The sequence below is a fragment of the Pelobates fuscus genome, chromosome 5, assembly GCF_036172605.1.
Source record: "Pelobates fuscus isolate aPelFus1 chromosome 5, aPelFus1.pri, whole genome shotgun sequence".
Classification (NCBI taxonomy): Eukaryota; Metazoa; Chordata; class Amphibia; order Anura; family Pelobatidae; genus Pelobates; species Pelobates fuscus.
This window is the reverse complement of record NC_086321.1, coordinates 370,324,367-370,341,352: the sequence shown is the minus strand read 5'-3', so window position 1 is coordinate 370,341,352 and position 16,986 is coordinate 370,324,367. Positions and strand designations below refer to the sequence as shown.

At 39.1% G+C, this 16,986-nt stretch overlaps 1 protein-coding gene across 2 annotated transcripts in view; it reads right to left on the bottom strand.

The window, feature by feature from the left end:
• Positions 1-898: 898 nt before the first annotated feature.
• ERN1 (endoplasmic reticulum to nucleus signaling 1) overlaps positions 899-16,986 on the bottom strand; it is a 39,741-nt gene continuing 23,653 nt past the window's right edge. The window contains exons 6-22 of one of the 2 annotated variants that reach the window (XM_063456160.1): positions 15,017-15,139; positions 14,776-14,877; positions 14,403-14,664; positions 14,001-14,079; positions 13,478-13,643; positions 11,964-12,082; positions 11,648-11,818; positions 11,082-11,352; positions 9,757-9,844; positions 9,342-9,531; positions 8,840-8,939; positions 7,813-8,012; positions 7,519-7,666; positions 3,728-3,855; positions 3,520-3,643; positions 3,084-3,151; positions 899-2,405 (exon numbers count right to left, since the gene is read on the bottom strand). In XM_063456160.1, coding sequence (XP_063312230.1) covers positions 2,190-2,405; positions 3,084-3,151; positions 3,520-3,643; positions 3,728-3,855; positions 7,519-7,666; positions 7,813-8,012; positions 8,840-8,939; positions 9,342-9,531; positions 9,757-9,844; positions 11,082-11,352; positions 11,648-11,818; positions 11,964-12,082; positions 13,478-13,643; positions 14,001-14,079; positions 14,403-14,664; positions 14,776-14,877; positions 15,017-15,139 — 2,555 coding nt within the window. In that variant the 3' untranslated portion in view covers positions 899-2,189. Of the gene's footprint in view, positions 2,406-3,024; positions 3,152-3,519; positions 3,644-3,727; positions 3,856-7,518; positions 7,667-7,812; positions 8,013-8,839; positions 8,940-9,341; positions 9,532-9,756; positions 9,845-11,081; positions 11,353-11,647; positions 11,819-11,963; positions 12,083-13,477; positions 13,644-14,000; positions 14,080-14,402; positions 14,665-14,775; positions 14,878-15,016; positions 15,140-16,986 lie in introns of both variants that reach the window. The other variant, XM_063456161.1, reaches the window with a different exon arrangement.

The following is a 16,986-nucleotide window of genomic DNA, read 5'->3' as shown; positions in this document are numbered from 1 at the left end:
CATGGACTCTCCAGGCTTGCAGTGTCATGTAACGTAAGAGTGTCTCTATAATGAATTGGTCAAATCCAACCTGGAGGTTCATTTTAATATTTTAACCCAGGGATCTGGTGATTACGGTGTCACAACATTCCAGTAATAATGTAAACAATGTAATACTTCTGTTACAATACTCTACGGTCACCCACAGAAAGTCACTCTGACCAGGGTACAAAGCTGGAAAATCGAAAACCATTAATGTCATAAAACATGGAGTCCTAGAGAACAGTGGAGATAAAGGGTCTTCAGTCAGTAGAAAGGTGCATCTGGATATGCCCTTTAGGAGCAGCTTGATATGTGAAGTCTAGAAGTAAGGGATGGACAGAATATGTGACTATTGACAACATGCGACTTCACTGTGTATAAACGGACCGAGGAGGACTCACTACAGGATATAATAATGTGAAATACATGACCTATTGACCCATTATGTTCAGCTAGACTAGGCATGATGGCAAATGTAGTTCACAAACATCTGGAATGTCGAGGTTAACGTGTGTGTGTGTGTGTGTGTAATATATATATACACACATATATTCTCAGACAAAATATCGATAAATAGAATTACCTTCTCTGATTAATACAGTACATGCCAATGTTGAAACTCCAGAGGGTTGTGAAATACATTTTCCTTTCTGATCTAAAAAACTTTTTTATATTTTGAAAAACACTCTTAAAGAGCAGGTGCCTATTGTGGCAGTTTATATAATCTGTAAACACAGGATTAAAAGAAAAAAAGCTACCAGGGCAAGAAATACTTCTACAGAATCGTTCTTTGGTTTTTACTCATAGAATGACAGACTGTTTTACACGTAGCTTTCTTACAAAGAGTGTCAATAGTAAAGCTCAGACATTCCAAAAAAAGTTTTGAAAAAGTTTAAATTTATTTAAGATTTGTCTACCTCATTAGACTTATAGTAAATTGGGATTCACAATTTTGTGTTCATTTTCTTACACTGGGTCAAGTTCATAAACCTTTGACATTAAAATTTCAACAATACCCATCACTTGGGCTGGTTTGGAAAATGTTGCACATTTTCCAAAAGCGGAGAGAATGTAATGGGAACAAACTTCACCAGGATCTTCAGCAATATCTATACAACCCATAAAGCAATACCCACAAACCAGTTGTACCCTCAAAACATAGCCGTACCCACAAATCAGCAACATCAGACAATGATGTGAGGTTTTAAAGCAGGTGGTTAAAATGAAATAAGTATAAATAGAGCCCCAACCATTATAAAAAATACAGATGAATCCTAAATAAGGTACAGCTGGATTATCCCATTCCAGTACAAGTAAAAAAAATTCTATTAAAAAAAAAAAATGTTTAACTTTTTTTTCCCTTTTCTTAAAAAGAACATAAAATTCCCGACAGGCATACAATGGTCCCTGTACTGTAGTCTATTTATCATATTTCATTAAAAAACTATACATATTTCCAGTCTTTAAATACTTTGACTAGTTATTTCTGGTCTTCTAGAACCCAATACTTCATTTATGACGGGAACGTACGCTAAGCTACTCTGTAATGAATACTCATTAGGTCCTTTTCCAAACCAGCTCAGGGTGAAGAGTGTTCTTGGGAAAACTAGAAAATGTATTTTAAAAAATCTGAATTTTGTCCAGATTGTCCTTGGACTGTAACTAATACAGTGAAATAGGAATACTGCTCAGTGCCAAAATGGAGAAAACAAAATAGAACAGTTTGTGTAACAAAACTTTCATGATGATATGCAAGATATAACCTTACATTTCTAGATAAAACCGTTCCAGACAATAACAATTACTCTTATAAAAAAAATTAAATATTACATCAATTGATAAGGCCTTTGATTAAAGGTCACAGTATCTTTTTCCTGCTGGGGACACGGACCAGTCGTATCCCGCTGCAGCCACCATGAAAAATGGCGACTGTGGACACAATCTGTTTTACAGCAAACCTACAATTCTTCCAAAGCGCACCGGACAGGAAGAAAGCTATAGTGCAATAAACCTTAATACCAAGTCACTTATCCTCCACCTGTGCTTCAAAGTTCAGGTCTTCATCATTGTCTCCATTTCAGCAACTGAAAAGGCACTTTGTGAGGTCCCTAGGCTTAAGCCTACGCCAGCCAGATCCCCAATTATTAGAAAATCGCATTCATGGTCTTTCACGCTACATCTGGACACGTAGTGCTGGTCAAATCTTCTGGGGGGCTGGGGTGATAATAAGTTCGAAATAGTCTCTCTTCACTGCACATCTTCATCGCCAGGTAGGTGTGGAGCAGGAGGCTGGGGAAACGGGAGGTAAAGTAGCGCACAAATTCATCGGGGACAGACCCCAAAGTCTCTTGCACCTCCGCGGGCAGTTCTCTGTAGTGATGTTTCTGTGCATAAAACAAATTTCAAAGATGTAATTCTGAAAAGTGCTGGATGTCATTTTTTTTCAATTGTTAGTTTTCATCTTGACACAATTATTCACAGATTGATATCAAGAGCAAAGGATTACACCAAGCAGCATAAATGGTGGCTTTGAACAAATTAGAAATACACTCCTGGCACCATAACTACTGCAGTTAGATGTCGTTGTTATGATGTTTGAAGTAGATCAGAAACAAAGTAATGGTTTATACCCCTGCTACAGACTGGGTGTAATAGGCCAGTGGCCGAAAAGCTCTTCCTGCTTATTTCAGCAACCATCATTATCATGAGAGTGGCAGAACGGTGTCCTGTAGCAGCCAAAATCTGTGTTTTACACCAAAGTCAAAAGCACCTTGACCAAATATAAGGCCAAAGTAGTCAAACGTAAAACACAGCTGACTTGGCCAAAACTTTAAAGTTCACGTTGAATTCCCAGAAATTCTTACCGTAGTGAATGACTGCCAATTTTGACTTGTCCCTTTCATTTTGTATCTTACAAGCTACTAACTAGGAGAAGTAAGCTGCCTAAACAGTGGTATTAATCAAATCTTCCTTAAGTGTTAACGTAAGAGAAAGATAGTATACCGCCAAACTCCTGTACTGATCTCCAATGAAAAGCATGGATTAGCAGACAAAGCCTTTACCTTGTTTCTTAAAGCTCGGAGCAGATCTCGGACGGATCTTCCTTTGTAACTGCGGAATTTTCTGAGATCTGTGTTTGAAACAACAAAATGGGAAAAGATTGGTATTTTGTTATCTGCCTTCTTGGCTGAGGTCATCTGAAGTGGCGATCTGAGCCAATCACAATACATAGGGAAGAATTGGATTGGCTGATATTGTCAAAGAGGCAGATCGGGGCATAGCCAGCACAAGCAAAAAACAGCCCTGGCCAATCAGCATCTCAAAATGCATGCAAAACCAGAACAAATACAATAAGCTATAGTCGTTCTGGTTACTATGGTGTCCCTTTAAGTTGTTGTAATAAGTACAGTGTTAATTTAACTATAAACTAGTGCGTACGACATTGCGTCTTCACCCACAGATTTGCCAACTTGTCAGTGTCCGTAAAGTTAGAAATACCTGTTTGAAGAGGCACAGTGATCTGTTCTCGCCAATCCATTTTTACCACCTGCCGTCCTCCCTTCTCCAGCTGTTTCACTATGGGGCCGTCAAGAGCTTCTTTCTCTATCCGGTCACTGACATCCTGCAGGAATAGAAGGGTATCAAACATAATATCACAACCCTGCAAACCAAGTGTGCTGTAAGGCTGCCTTATTGAATTACTAACCTGAAAAAACTGGAGTTGCTTTTCCAGATTCCAGAAAAATGGATGTTTTAGGACGCTCTCTGCTGACGGGCGTTTCGGTGGATCTTTATTAATCATTTGCTCAATGAGTTGATGAGCAATTACATCTTCTAAAAAAAGACACATAATGAAAAACTTTATTTTTCTCAAGAAAGAATCATCTGTACAGATTCAGATTACAGAGTCTATTTAAAATATCCAGTTAAAGGAACACTATAGTCACCTAAATTACTTTAGCTAAATAAAGCAGTTTTAGTGTATAGATCATTCCCCTGCAATTTCACTGCTCAATTCACTGTCATTTAGGAGTTAAATCACTTTGTTTCTGTTTATGCAGCCCTAGCCACACCTCCCCTGGCTATGATTGACAGAGCCTGCATGAAAAAAAAAAACTGGTTTCACTTTCAAACAGATGTAATTTACCTTAAATAATTGTATCTCAATCTCTAAATTGAACTTTAATCACATACAGGAGGCTCTTGCAGGGTCTAGCAAGCTATTAACATAGCAGGGGATAAGAAAATCTTAATTAAACAGAACTTGCAATAAAGAAAGCCTAAATAGGGCTCTCTTTACAGGAAGCGTTTATGGAAGGCTGTGCAAGTCACATGCAGGGAGGTGTGACTAGGGTTTATAAACAAAGGGATTTAACTACTAAATAGCAGAGGATTGAGCAGTGAGGCTGCAGGGGCATGTTCTATACACCAAAACTGCTTCATTAAGCTAAAGTTGTTCAGGTGACTATAGTGTCCCTTTAAGCTCAGAGATAAGGTTAAACCTTTAAATATTAGAAATAAATAAATGTAATCTGACAGATCTGAGTTGACATCCATTCTAAATGAATCCTAAAACAAAAAACACAGACTTAAGAAGGGAAGAGTGACGAACAGGTTTTCATTCTTGCCACTTAATTACATGATAACCAGCCCACCTTGGACAGACAGATCATGTCCTAAGCAGAGATGCCAAACTGGAACCACAATGTTATGGTAAAATGAGAGAGAACATCCAAAACCTGCTCATGTAAGCACAGCCTCCTTAAAAAGAAAGACATTATTAAAAAATAAAAAATAATTTAAAGGAAAATGAATGCCTTACAGATGTCAATATTTATTTTATTGAGTGGTCAGCAAGATAAACATGACATCAAAATATATCAGCTTGGCATAAACAGGTAATGTACATTTTAAGTCACATAATTCAGGATGAGAAAGATCTCGCTTTTTTTTTGGAAGGGAAAGATAAGCATCAGGCAAGATGTCTAGAATTACATATAGCAAGTTAAACATTCTATCGGTGGATAAATACTAAGCAAGCAGAGTATTAGGCTACTATATGTCCAGGTAGAACATGCAAGCACGGGCTAAACCAACTTGTCTATGCTGAGAACCGATAGCATATCATATTTTTGTTATTTGTTTTGTGTTTGACAATCTTTGTCTGTTTTTCAACTTCAGTACATGGAGGTTCTTCGCGTGCAATACAGGGTACAAAGGTATGTGCTTTTAGAGATCTGCTTTAGGCGTGCACAATGATAAACGGGACCATAAATTGGCTCTATAGTAGACTTGACTTTATGATTCATGCAATGCACTCATATACAATGGGCAAAGGTATCGATGTAACAACGGATAGCAACACAGTTAGTGTAGTTTAAGCACGCATTTTGTGTAGGTATTATAGTGTCAGTAGGGTTAAATAGGTCAGTCTGGTGGTTGGTGCGGCATGTCTGGCCACTGTAGGTCATGCAGGTCAAGTGCGGGCTTGTGGTCTTACAGGTGGAAGCCGACTACCCCGGGAGTGCCGGATGCCTCTGGGGTAGAGGAGCGTGTAGCCCCTGTGAGTCATGCCGGTACTTGCAAATTGAGCTTATGCAGGGTGTCAGCTGCGAGCTGACACACGGCATCCGTGATATTGGTGGGCACTCCGTGCTGACCTGCCTGCATATTTGATGCTTTTGGTCCACAGATGTCTGTGGTTTTGATTGCTAGTGGTTGGGGGCACCGGAATATCCCCCACCAGCAGTGTGCTGGAGGGTTACGTCTAATGTCTCTCTGTTACAAAGAATGTAAGGCGGTACGATTGACCGCCACTCTCACATCCTTGTCTTTGAGCAAGCCACAATGCAAATTCTTGCTTTTGCCACTTAGTGTGCTTCCAGTAGGTTGAGAAAATGACACCTGTAATGCCAGGTAAGTTCCTAACGATCTCCCGATGACAGCTTGCCTTTAGTTAGGGAGTATTAGTTTAAAAGAACGGTTATTGGGAACTTTGGCACAGAGCTCATGCAAGGCACGTCCGTCCAGTACTGTCAAACCCTGCACCCCCACTTTTGAGCATTCAGTAAGATAGGAGCTTTTCAGAAAGATTCTATCGACTATATGCTATTTTAGCAAAAACAGATATGAGAACTTTTAAAGGGACACTATAGTCACCTGAACAACTTTAGCTTAATGAAGCAGTTTTGGTGTATAGAACATGCCCCTGCAGCCTCACTGCTCAATCCTCTGCCATTTAGGAGTTAAATCCCTTTGTTTATGAACCCTAGTCACACCTCCCTGCATGTGACTTGCACAGCCTTCCATAAACAATTCCTGTATAGAGAGCCCTATTTAGGCTTTCTATATTGCAAGTTCTGTTTAATTAAGATTTTATTATCCCCTGCTATGTTAATAGCTTGCTAGACCCGGCAAGAGCCTCCTGTATGTGATTAAAGTTCAATTTAGAGATTGAGATACAATTATTTAAGGTAAATTACATCTGTTTGAAAGTGAAACCAGTTTTTTTTTTTTCATGCAGGCTCTTTCAATCATAGCCAGGGGAGGTGTGACTAGGGCTGCATAAACAGAAACAAAGTGATTTAACTCCTAAATGACAGTGAATTGAGCAGTGAAATTGCAGGGGAATGATCTATACACTAAAACTGCTTTATTTAGCTAAAGTAATTTAGGTGACTTTAGTGTTCCGTTAAAAGCTTAGATCAACACAGTACCTTGCCCTTCAGTAAATCCCCCCACTAAGGTCTCCGTTTTTGCTTACTTGTGCCATTACATAGTGAACCTATACCATTTACAGAGACTAATTCTGCCCATGAGAGCAGTTCAGATGTTAAATGCTGCCCACTGCATGAGAGATACAGCAACCTCAGACAATTATTTCAGCCTTCGTTGAGCCTCATCAACGAGGTTATCAGATATCCCTCTAGGCACAATGAGCATGGGGTCCACATTTAAATTACCTTTTATAACTTAGAGAAACCCTAAGCAAACGCACTGAAGCAAAAACATACAATATGAGAAGTCTGAGAGCGGGCAAAATACATTGTTATTTTACTGACATCCCAACATAATCAAATAATAGAAGACAAAGTTTGACGGTGCCTTGTTTAATGTAGAAACTATTTATTTTTTTTGTCAGTAAGTTGCGAAAGGCGCTTCAATCAACTTCCACCATCTCTATCACTTGCTGTATGAAACTAGTAACGTCACCAATAAATATCTTAATAACGTTTAGAGTTGAAAAGTGATTCAATTATCACTTAAACCTTTGTTAGTTGAAAAAAGAAAAGCAGAAGTATGCCGTGTATACCACTTAATTGCTCTATGAATCCATACTTTATCTGACATAACCTACTTTTATTATACAGACACCACGACAACTACATTCATAACAATAGGAAATAAGCCAGGACATTGTAGCTATTTGTTATGATTCCAGAAGCCATACATATCATGTGCTGTACGGTTTCCATGTATAGAATACACCTCACTCACCGTGTTTGTCTAGATTCAAACAGTCCAAGCTGTAAGCACCTAGGAGGATGTTGGCTTGCCGCTGCAGGGACTTGCCAAATGGGTGCTTCCCTTCTGACACCACGTAATAGAACACGCAGCCAGCTGAGAAGAGGTCCACTGTGTAGGTCTGTAATGAAACCCTTGTCATTTCATTTATTCAGATCAAACAACATTCATAACAAAAACATGGAGCTGCATTCCGTGCGATAACAACAAATACTCTGTATATATGTGACTATATCCTTGTCACGGGGATATTCAGAGAGAACTCACAGGGTTGTCTTTGAAATCTTCGCTCAGTATCTCTGGTGCGATCCAGCCTTCTGTCCCTGGAATACCAGATCGCCGGCTAAAACTGTTCCTTCCAACAGCTAACTTCTTACACAGGCCGAAATCGGAGATCATGGCTTTCACCTTCCCGTGAGCATTGGGCATCGAAATCAGGATATTGTGAGGCTTTAGATCTCTGTGCACTGAGGGTCAAACATTGAAAAAATAATAATTAGGATTGAATATGGATATCAAAGTCATGCTCCCATCTCTTGAATGCAGTAAGTTTTTCTTTTTTTTCTTTTCCTCCTTATGTGAATTTGTTGCGCACAATACTGACACTTTGCATGGCTATATAAACCTATTACTCAGAAGGAAACTACCTTAAAATAATTTTTGTAAGCGTAAATAACGTAAAGAAGGAAAATGGAATATGCATGATGACTAAATTAGCATTTAACACGTATTTAAAGTTAGCTTTTAGAAGGATAGCTTTGGAATGCACTTTACACTGCAAATAATTTATAGCACATAATTTAAAGGGAAAGGGGGGGGGAGTTGATTATAGGAAATATTGGTGAGAGAATATGAGAGACTTTCTACTTAAGAAGAAAGAATTGTAAAATAAATAATTATAAAAGGAGGGGGGGGTTCTTTGATTAATAAATCAGCACTTAACACGTATTTAGATTTAAATTTATTTAATTTAAATTTATTTAGATTTAGTACTTTGAATGAATGTTTGGAATGCACTTTATATTGTTTAGAATTTATCACATAAAATTTAAAGAAGGAAAAAGAGTCTATTATAAGAAATATTGGTGAGAGCGCGTATGAGGGATTTTACTTAAGAAAAGTTGAGAGATTTGCAAAGGGAGAAGTGTTTTTTTTTGTTTGTTTTTTTAAACTTAAAAAAAAAAAAAGGTTATTGTCACAGAAATATGAAATATGGACAAGATTTGAGAATGGTTCCTGGATCAGAACCAGAATCAAAAAACACTTTGTCTGTTCAGAATACGGTAGTTCTTACCAATGTTTAGAGAATGCAAGTATGCAAGTCCAGACATAGTCTGCTCCAGGAGGGCTATCGGCTCCAAGCCATGACGGTCAAAATCCTTCTCTTCCACATACTAATACAGAGGAGAAAAAAAAAAAGAATTTAGGAGGGGAAGGAGCTCACCTTTTTGATTAGTCAGTCAGCTTTTATTAGAACACGGGATACAGTATCCAATAACAGTCACTAGATTAGATCAACGGGCAGCCACATTTTGCTAACAGGCAACAAAGAAGTGGACTATTCTGTATTTAACTGCAGCAAAAAATAAAAAGAATAAACACATCTGAATTCCAGCTGCTTCCAATTTTCACATAATCCAAATACCGATAGGATTTAAACCTCGGTCAACGAAGATAAAATAAAAAGATGAGAACAAACATCTGTTTGCTCTCTGTCTGCTATGAAGATATATCATTTTCTAAGCATCCTGCGTTGTAGAAAAAATATCCAAAATATTTGTACAGCGAGCTCTGACCTCTTGCAGAGTGGCGGAGCACAGCTCGATGGCGATGTACTGGAACTGGCGATCTTTCTCCGTGCAGAAATAGCGGATTACGTTCGGATACTCATCGGACTCTCTGAGCAGCTGCACCTCCCGGTCTGCAAAACTGAAGCACTCTGGGAGAATTCTCTTCACCGCCACATCTCGATTATCAAACTGGCCTCTGTAGGGCAAAGTAAAAGGAATCTGTTAAATGCCCAGGCATGGGGAGTCAATTTTGATTTATATAAGGTGATAAAGTTTTAGAAAAAAAATACAAAAAAAACCTTTAAGCGAATATCAAATTCTATAATAATACATTTACATTCTAGGCTGGTATGAGGGAATATACAGATTTTAAAAGGGTTGGCATGGAACACATTCAGTTTTTTTAAGAAGCACAATATACCTGTAAACTATGGTGCCCTCTGCTCCATGTCCAAGAACGTCTCTAGGATTAAAGGAAATCTTTCCAATGGTTACTCTCCCATCTTCATCTGTGGGGGAAAAAAAACAATATCCCATACATTACAACCATAACCACTGTGCGAGTCACAGCCAAGTATGCCTGAATGGAACGGAAACAGTCCAAAGTGGCCTGGAGGTCTCCAAGAATGGACAAAAGAAGCCGATGGGCCAATGGTGCAGCGGAAAGGCTTCAAACTAACAGGACAGTATCTGCATCAAGCTTATTCCCCCCCCCCCCCCCCCCTCTTGTTAATAATGCTTAAAGGGATTCTATAGTGTTAGGAATACAAACCTGTATTTGTAACACTACAGGAGCCGTTTTGTCCCCCCCTTTCCTCAATGCTTTCCTATGAGGGTTTAACGGACGCTCGATGTCCTCATGCAGAGTGTAAGGATGTCCAGCGTCCGTTAAGGGACCAAAAGTCTATTAGCAACCAGGAAGTTCCTCTAGTGGCGGTCTGATTGAAATGTGCTTTTAGTAAGTGTTTTAATACACAGTGAAAAAATTATAAAAAAAAAAATAAAAAAGCAGGAATTGTAATGCACCTCAATATTCAACTTAACTCCACCCCTACTGTCCTTTTCTTATCTGTGTATGGTTTCAAAACAATGCTAAGGCAAAAGGCAGCAGATAGTAAGAAAACAGTGATTGGCTGTGGGGCCTCGTAATGATAACAACTCCTACTGATCTCTTATTGGCCGTGTACTCCGTACATTTCCTCTTCATTTTAAGGGCACCCTTACTTTTGTTTTATTTTCTGGAGACGGCTGTGCATTATGACCTTATCTGTCGTTGAAAAGTGTTATATTTTTGAGTATAGATTTAGTTTTAGGATCAACTGATATTGTCGATGACCAAGTTATGCTTTATTTACATTTTTCTATCTATCTAAGCAGAAGATAAATGCACCTGTCGGTTGCTGTATACTGGACAATACTGTATACTGGACAGTGAAGTGAAAGGGTTATAAAGGTTTTAGTGAAATCCACATTTGTGAGGTTGGAAGTCTAAGATTGGCAGAATCAGTGGCCGAGCCTGTAGCGCTTGGAGAATAGAATAAGGAACCACAAAAGGGACAACCTGTGCTATAGACCTCAAACCTCCACGACAAACCAACAGAAACACCCCTTTTCCAGGCAAATTACTCTTCCACAGACCCCACAATCCGTCCTCAGCAACCAGTTATGCTGGAGACCCCAAACTAAGCCACAAGGCAAGACATCATGACAGAGGAAGATCGCACGGTATGAAGACACTAGATTTACCTTCATCCTCCACCTCTGTGGACACCATGCTGCCAATCTCAGACGTGGACATGTTGGAGTGTAATGAATGGTTTGAGGCCCTTGGAGACACATTAGGAGTGCTGTTGGCTGAGCTTTCACCACGCAGGCCAGGTATATCCAGATAATCTCCTTCAGACGTCCCCTCGGCTGGTGTCTGGAAGGTGACGTGCTGCATCTGCAAGAGCTGAATCTTCTCATCCAGCTGTTTCTGGAACTGCTGGTGCTGGAGTTGCTGCTGCTGTTGCACGGTCTGGAAAAGTGTCAAGAGCCAGTGTTTCAGTCGCTAGGTAATGTAATATTTGGTAATAGAAGATTGAAAGGAACAAGTTTGTCCAAACAAGGACAGAATTTTGGAGGCAATTAGCTGGTAATTATTTTATTCATAATAGAATTTTCCAAACCTTGGCATAAATACATTGAAAAACTAAACTAAATGTATAAGTATTTGTTGGCCCATATCACATCAGAGGTTCTGAACAGTTTCCGTCACATCTCTATAAAAGACAAACAGCGATTATAAAAGAACCAAATAGAAACTGGGTTACCTTTGGATAGGTGATAACAAACGCCAACCATCCAGCCAACAGAAATGTGCTGAATATAATGGTAGCCATATCTTTAAGCATGGAGTCTACGGGAGCTTCCGGCTTGGGAAGAAATGGATTGGAAACATCCCTGATCTCTTCAGGTGGATCAACTGCCAACTCTATAACCTCCTGTAGAAGAAAAACAAATAATCAAGTCAAGAAAGCACAGACCACATGCAAACGAACAGTGCTTGGAAGATGAACAACGACCATTTATATTAAGTATCTTGTTTTGTTTTGGCACATTTCCACAAGTGAATCCATCCTCACACACCTCCTTAAAGTGGGATTTGTCCAGATTGGCTTCAATAACATTGTCTTCACCTCTGGGAAAGGTGGCTGGAAAAGTATCCAGGATCTTCGTTGGAGCAGACAGAGGTATCTCATGGTGCCCTTGGGAAGAACACAAACTAATTAATAGACATGTATGTATGAGAGACAGTTTAAACCATAGGTAGTCAACCTGGTCCCTACCGCCCACTAGTGGGCAGTTGGGGATTTTAGGTGGGCGGTGGTGGGTTCTGCAGAAAATGCCCGGTGGACCTCGATGACCATAGACCAAGGCAGATAGGGAAGATAATTTCATCTCACCTGCCGGCCCATGCAAAGCCAGCCTTGCATTTATCCCTCTCGGGCTGGTGAGGAGATCAAAGATCACTTCATTCCAGCAAAGGGAGGGAAGGGTCTCCCATGAGCAAACTGTTCGGAGTGTTACCACGCATTACCATGGCAACGCTCTGATACAGTGCTGTGCTCGCAGGAGGACAACAGAGTAAGCCTGCAGCTGCAGGAGCTGCAGACTAAAGTGAACATGCCACGACTGGATAACCAGGGCTTGCAGCATTATGTCCCCTCTCCCTGGTAAAAAGGTAAGAAGGGGGCATGGGGAGACATTAAGATAGATTTTCCCATATTACCGAGCTACACACAGCATAGACCCTATGCACCCTTCTCACACAAACACACACTACACCCCTCACTGCCCTCCTTCATACACTGCACCCTTCTCACACACACACACACACACACACACACACAGAAAAAATGTAGAATAGAAAATAGAAAAAAAGGAAAAAAAAGAAATAGATAAATGTAAGTACTTTTTTTTCAAACCTTTCTAAAAAAAATAAAAAAAATGCACTTGCGCTATAAAATTAGTTACTGTGTCACTTGTGGGCGTTAAGGAAATTTGACCATCAACAAAGATACAAAAGTGGGCAGTAGGTATTAAAGGGTTGACTACCCCTGGTTTAAACTATAGAAACATAGAATGTGATGGCAATACTTCCTGAAAATATTTTTAAACCTTTGCCCCTCTAATTTAAGACTATGTCGTAAAGCAGAAAGTGTGGGTATTCCACACAAGAAGTCGGTACTCGGTAAAGTTAGAGAGGATGCCTAACAAACCTCCTCAATGAAATAAACAGGACTGCAGATAGATATATTGGCCGGAATAATACACCATGTGCACTCCTGTATTAAGAGGTTGGAGGTAAATTGGTGGATTACACCAGGGGCCAGTAAGCATGTCTGTACCTCTATGTGAGAGGTGCTGGATTAACATTTAGTTCTATGCCTTTTTAGACCCCTCTTTCTGTAGTTTTCTGTATGTGCAAATGATATTGGCATAGAGTTGTGCTGTAATACAATATATTCCATAATCAAACGTAATTATCCAACCTAGTAGTATAAATGCCTGCCCTTTATATGTGCTCCCTCTAGGTGGCAGCATGCAGAGTGCCTTAATGTGATCTCTGTATTCCTCTGGGTGGAGACATGTATCTCTACCTATTAATAACCATTGGTTCCTCCAGTAGTTTAGATGGTCTTTCCCCTTCATCCCCGCAGAAAACTTCAGATCAGTGCTAGGTGTGAATTCACACTCCCCATGGTCTTCAATGGTGACTCCCTCTGTTGTCGGCCCATCGAGAAGTGGGATTGCTCTGCCCCTTGGCTGCAAGAATGCAAGAAATCGGGTTTTGTATGGTATACGGCGTTTACATGAAGGAGATACTGTGAAAAATTATTTTACGCACAAAAAGAATAGATTTTGCCTGAAAACAGAGACTGCAGAATTTGGAGAGGGGACCAGGTTATAAACATACTACAAATTGTGCTCCAAACAAAAATTAGACGGGAAATGCAACACATTTAAACAAATTACAAAAAACAAAACATGAACTACAAGCCAGTGCAACAATAAAAGTGGCAACCTCCCCATCCAACCTTTAAATTAGTACGCCTGATTATCAGTAAGTGAGAATATTTCATTTATCTGCTAGAGAAAAGAAATGTAAAAATCCAAACTTACCACAACAGTTACCCCTTCATGTACAAAGGATGATGATGCATAGAGGCTGGTAGAGTACTTTCCAACATAAAGCGTAGGCCTTGTAAAAATAAAAAACAATGTAAATATATATATAAAAAAAAAGTATACCAGATTAGTATAGATTGCAATAAGTAATCATTAGAAATACAATGTGTTTGTAAATAGAGCAATAAACTTGTGGTTGATCCTTCACATTCTAGTATATACATTTCACGGAAGTAGGAGATCAGTTGTGGCGTTTAGTGTGGATCATGCTGTGTTATGGTCATATTTAGAGAACCACATGGCTCAAAATGGTTTAGCACACGGTACAGAACCCACTCAGTCCATTCCAACAAGGTCAGACCTTTTTAATGACTGAATCTAAGCCAACATACTCACATCAACTTGCTTTTTGTCTCGGTTTCTTTTGGAAACGGATACTTCCACTTTGTTATGCGTCCTACTTCCCCAGACATAAAGGTCAGGTACCGAAGAGTTTCAACACCCACATTTGTGTGGATCACCTTCCTCAGACCCTCTCTCTGCCAGATGTACAAGGCTACCACAGGGGAGGCGTAGTTCTGTATCCACAAAACATCTCCAGAGTCACTGTCCACTGTAACCACCATACCGTCACCGTTGGACACAAAGTGAGACATTTCTGGAGGAGAACAGGTAAAAAAAAAAAAAACAATTACATTTCAACAAAACAAACATGTACTGAACATTCTGAATCACAGACTGAACCATACATTCTATTATAATTACTTACTGTATTCTGTGCCCTCGTCGGGCAGAGTGGCAGCATAATCGTAGTAGGTGGCGTTCCAACGCAGCTCTTTGTTTTTCGTGTCATACATGGTGATTGTATATTCTGAAAAATCATAGAGGTATTCAATTTGGTGACCTACAATCTTAACTATAAATGCTTGCTATTGGTAGATTCATGGTTACAGGTTACATTTCATACATCCAATATGGCAGTTACAATTCGCACACTGATGGGTAAGTACCTGTCCGTCCAAGATACAGGAGGGATGTGGAGGGACAGAGACTCTCTGCGAAAGAGGACGTCAGAGTCTGTTGTTTCTCCCCAGTTACCAGATCGATGACGTACCAGACATCTTGTTTCTTCCCTGTAATGAGTGAAAACAAATGGCTATGAGGAGTACTGTGTAAAAAAAAAAAAAAAAACCTAAAACAAAACAGATATAACCATATCAACAGATTTAGTCTGCAAGAAGATTTCAAAACAACAAAAAAGAATTACAAAAAATAAAACAAACAGTATGCTCTATGAATAAAGGTACTATAGCCAACACACGCTACCATGCTCCCTGTACCAACAATAAATTGCACTACTGAGCGCCCTGCACTAACCAGGAATGCACACTACCACACTAAACATAAAGCATCATACAATGCTTCCCGAACGAATCTTTTTATTCTGTATTTTTATTGTACAAAGAAGAACAAACAAGCTTGTGGTGCCACGACAGCGTTGACTTTCAGGAAAATCACACCTACATAAAGCACCATACAATTATCACACCTACATAAAGCTCCATACAATTATCACACCAACATAAAGCTCCATACAATTATCACACCTACATAAAGCTCCATACAATTATCACACCAACATAAAGCTCCATACAATTATCACACCAACATAAAGCTCCATACAATTATCACACCAACATAAAGCTCCATACAATTATCACACCTACATAAAGCTCCATACAATTATCACACCAACATAAAGCTCCATACAATTATCACACCAACATAAAGCTCCATACAATTATCACACCAACATAAAGCTCCATACAATTATCACACCAACATAAAGCTCCATACAATTATCACACCAACATAAAGCTCCATACAATTATCACACCAACATAAAGCTCCATACAATTATCACACCAACATAAAGCTCCATACAATTATCACACCTACATAAAGCTCCATACAATTATCACACCTACATAAAGCTCCATACAATTATCACACCAACATAAAGCTCCATACAATTATCACACCAACATAACGCTCCATACAATTATCACACCAACATAAAGCTCCATACAATTATCACACCTACATAAAGCTCCATACAATTATCACACCTACATAAAGCTCCATACAATTATCACACCTACATAAAGCTCCATACAATTATCACACCTACATAAAGCTCCATACAATTATCACACCAACATAAAGCTCCATACAATTATCACACCAACATAAAGCTCCATACAATTATCACACCAACATAAAGCTCCATACAATTATCACACCAACATAAAGCTCCATACAATTATCACACCTACATAAAGCACCATACAATTATCACACCTACATAAAGCTCCATACAATTATCACACCTACATAAAGCTCCATACAATTATCACACCAACATAAAGCTCCATACAATTATCACACCAACATAACGCTCCATACAATTATCACACCAACATAAAGCTCCATACAATTATCACACCTACATAAAGCTCCATACAATTATCACACCTACATAAAGCTCCATACAATTATCACACCTACATAAAGCTCCATACAATTATCACACCAACATAAAGCTCCATACAATTATCACATCAACATAAAGCTCCATACAATTATCACACCTACATAAAGCTCCATACAATTATCACACCTACATAAAGCTCCATACAATTATCACACCAACATAAAGCTCCATACAATTATCACACCAACATAAAGCTCCATACAATTATCACACCAACATAAAGCTCCATACAATTATCACACCAACATAAAGCTCCATACAATTATCACACCAACATAAAGCTCCATACAATTATCACACCTACATAAAGCACCATACAATTATCACACCAACATAACGCTCCATACAATTATCACACCAACATAAAGCTCCATACAATTATCACACCTACATAAAGCTCCATACAATTATCACACCTACATAAAG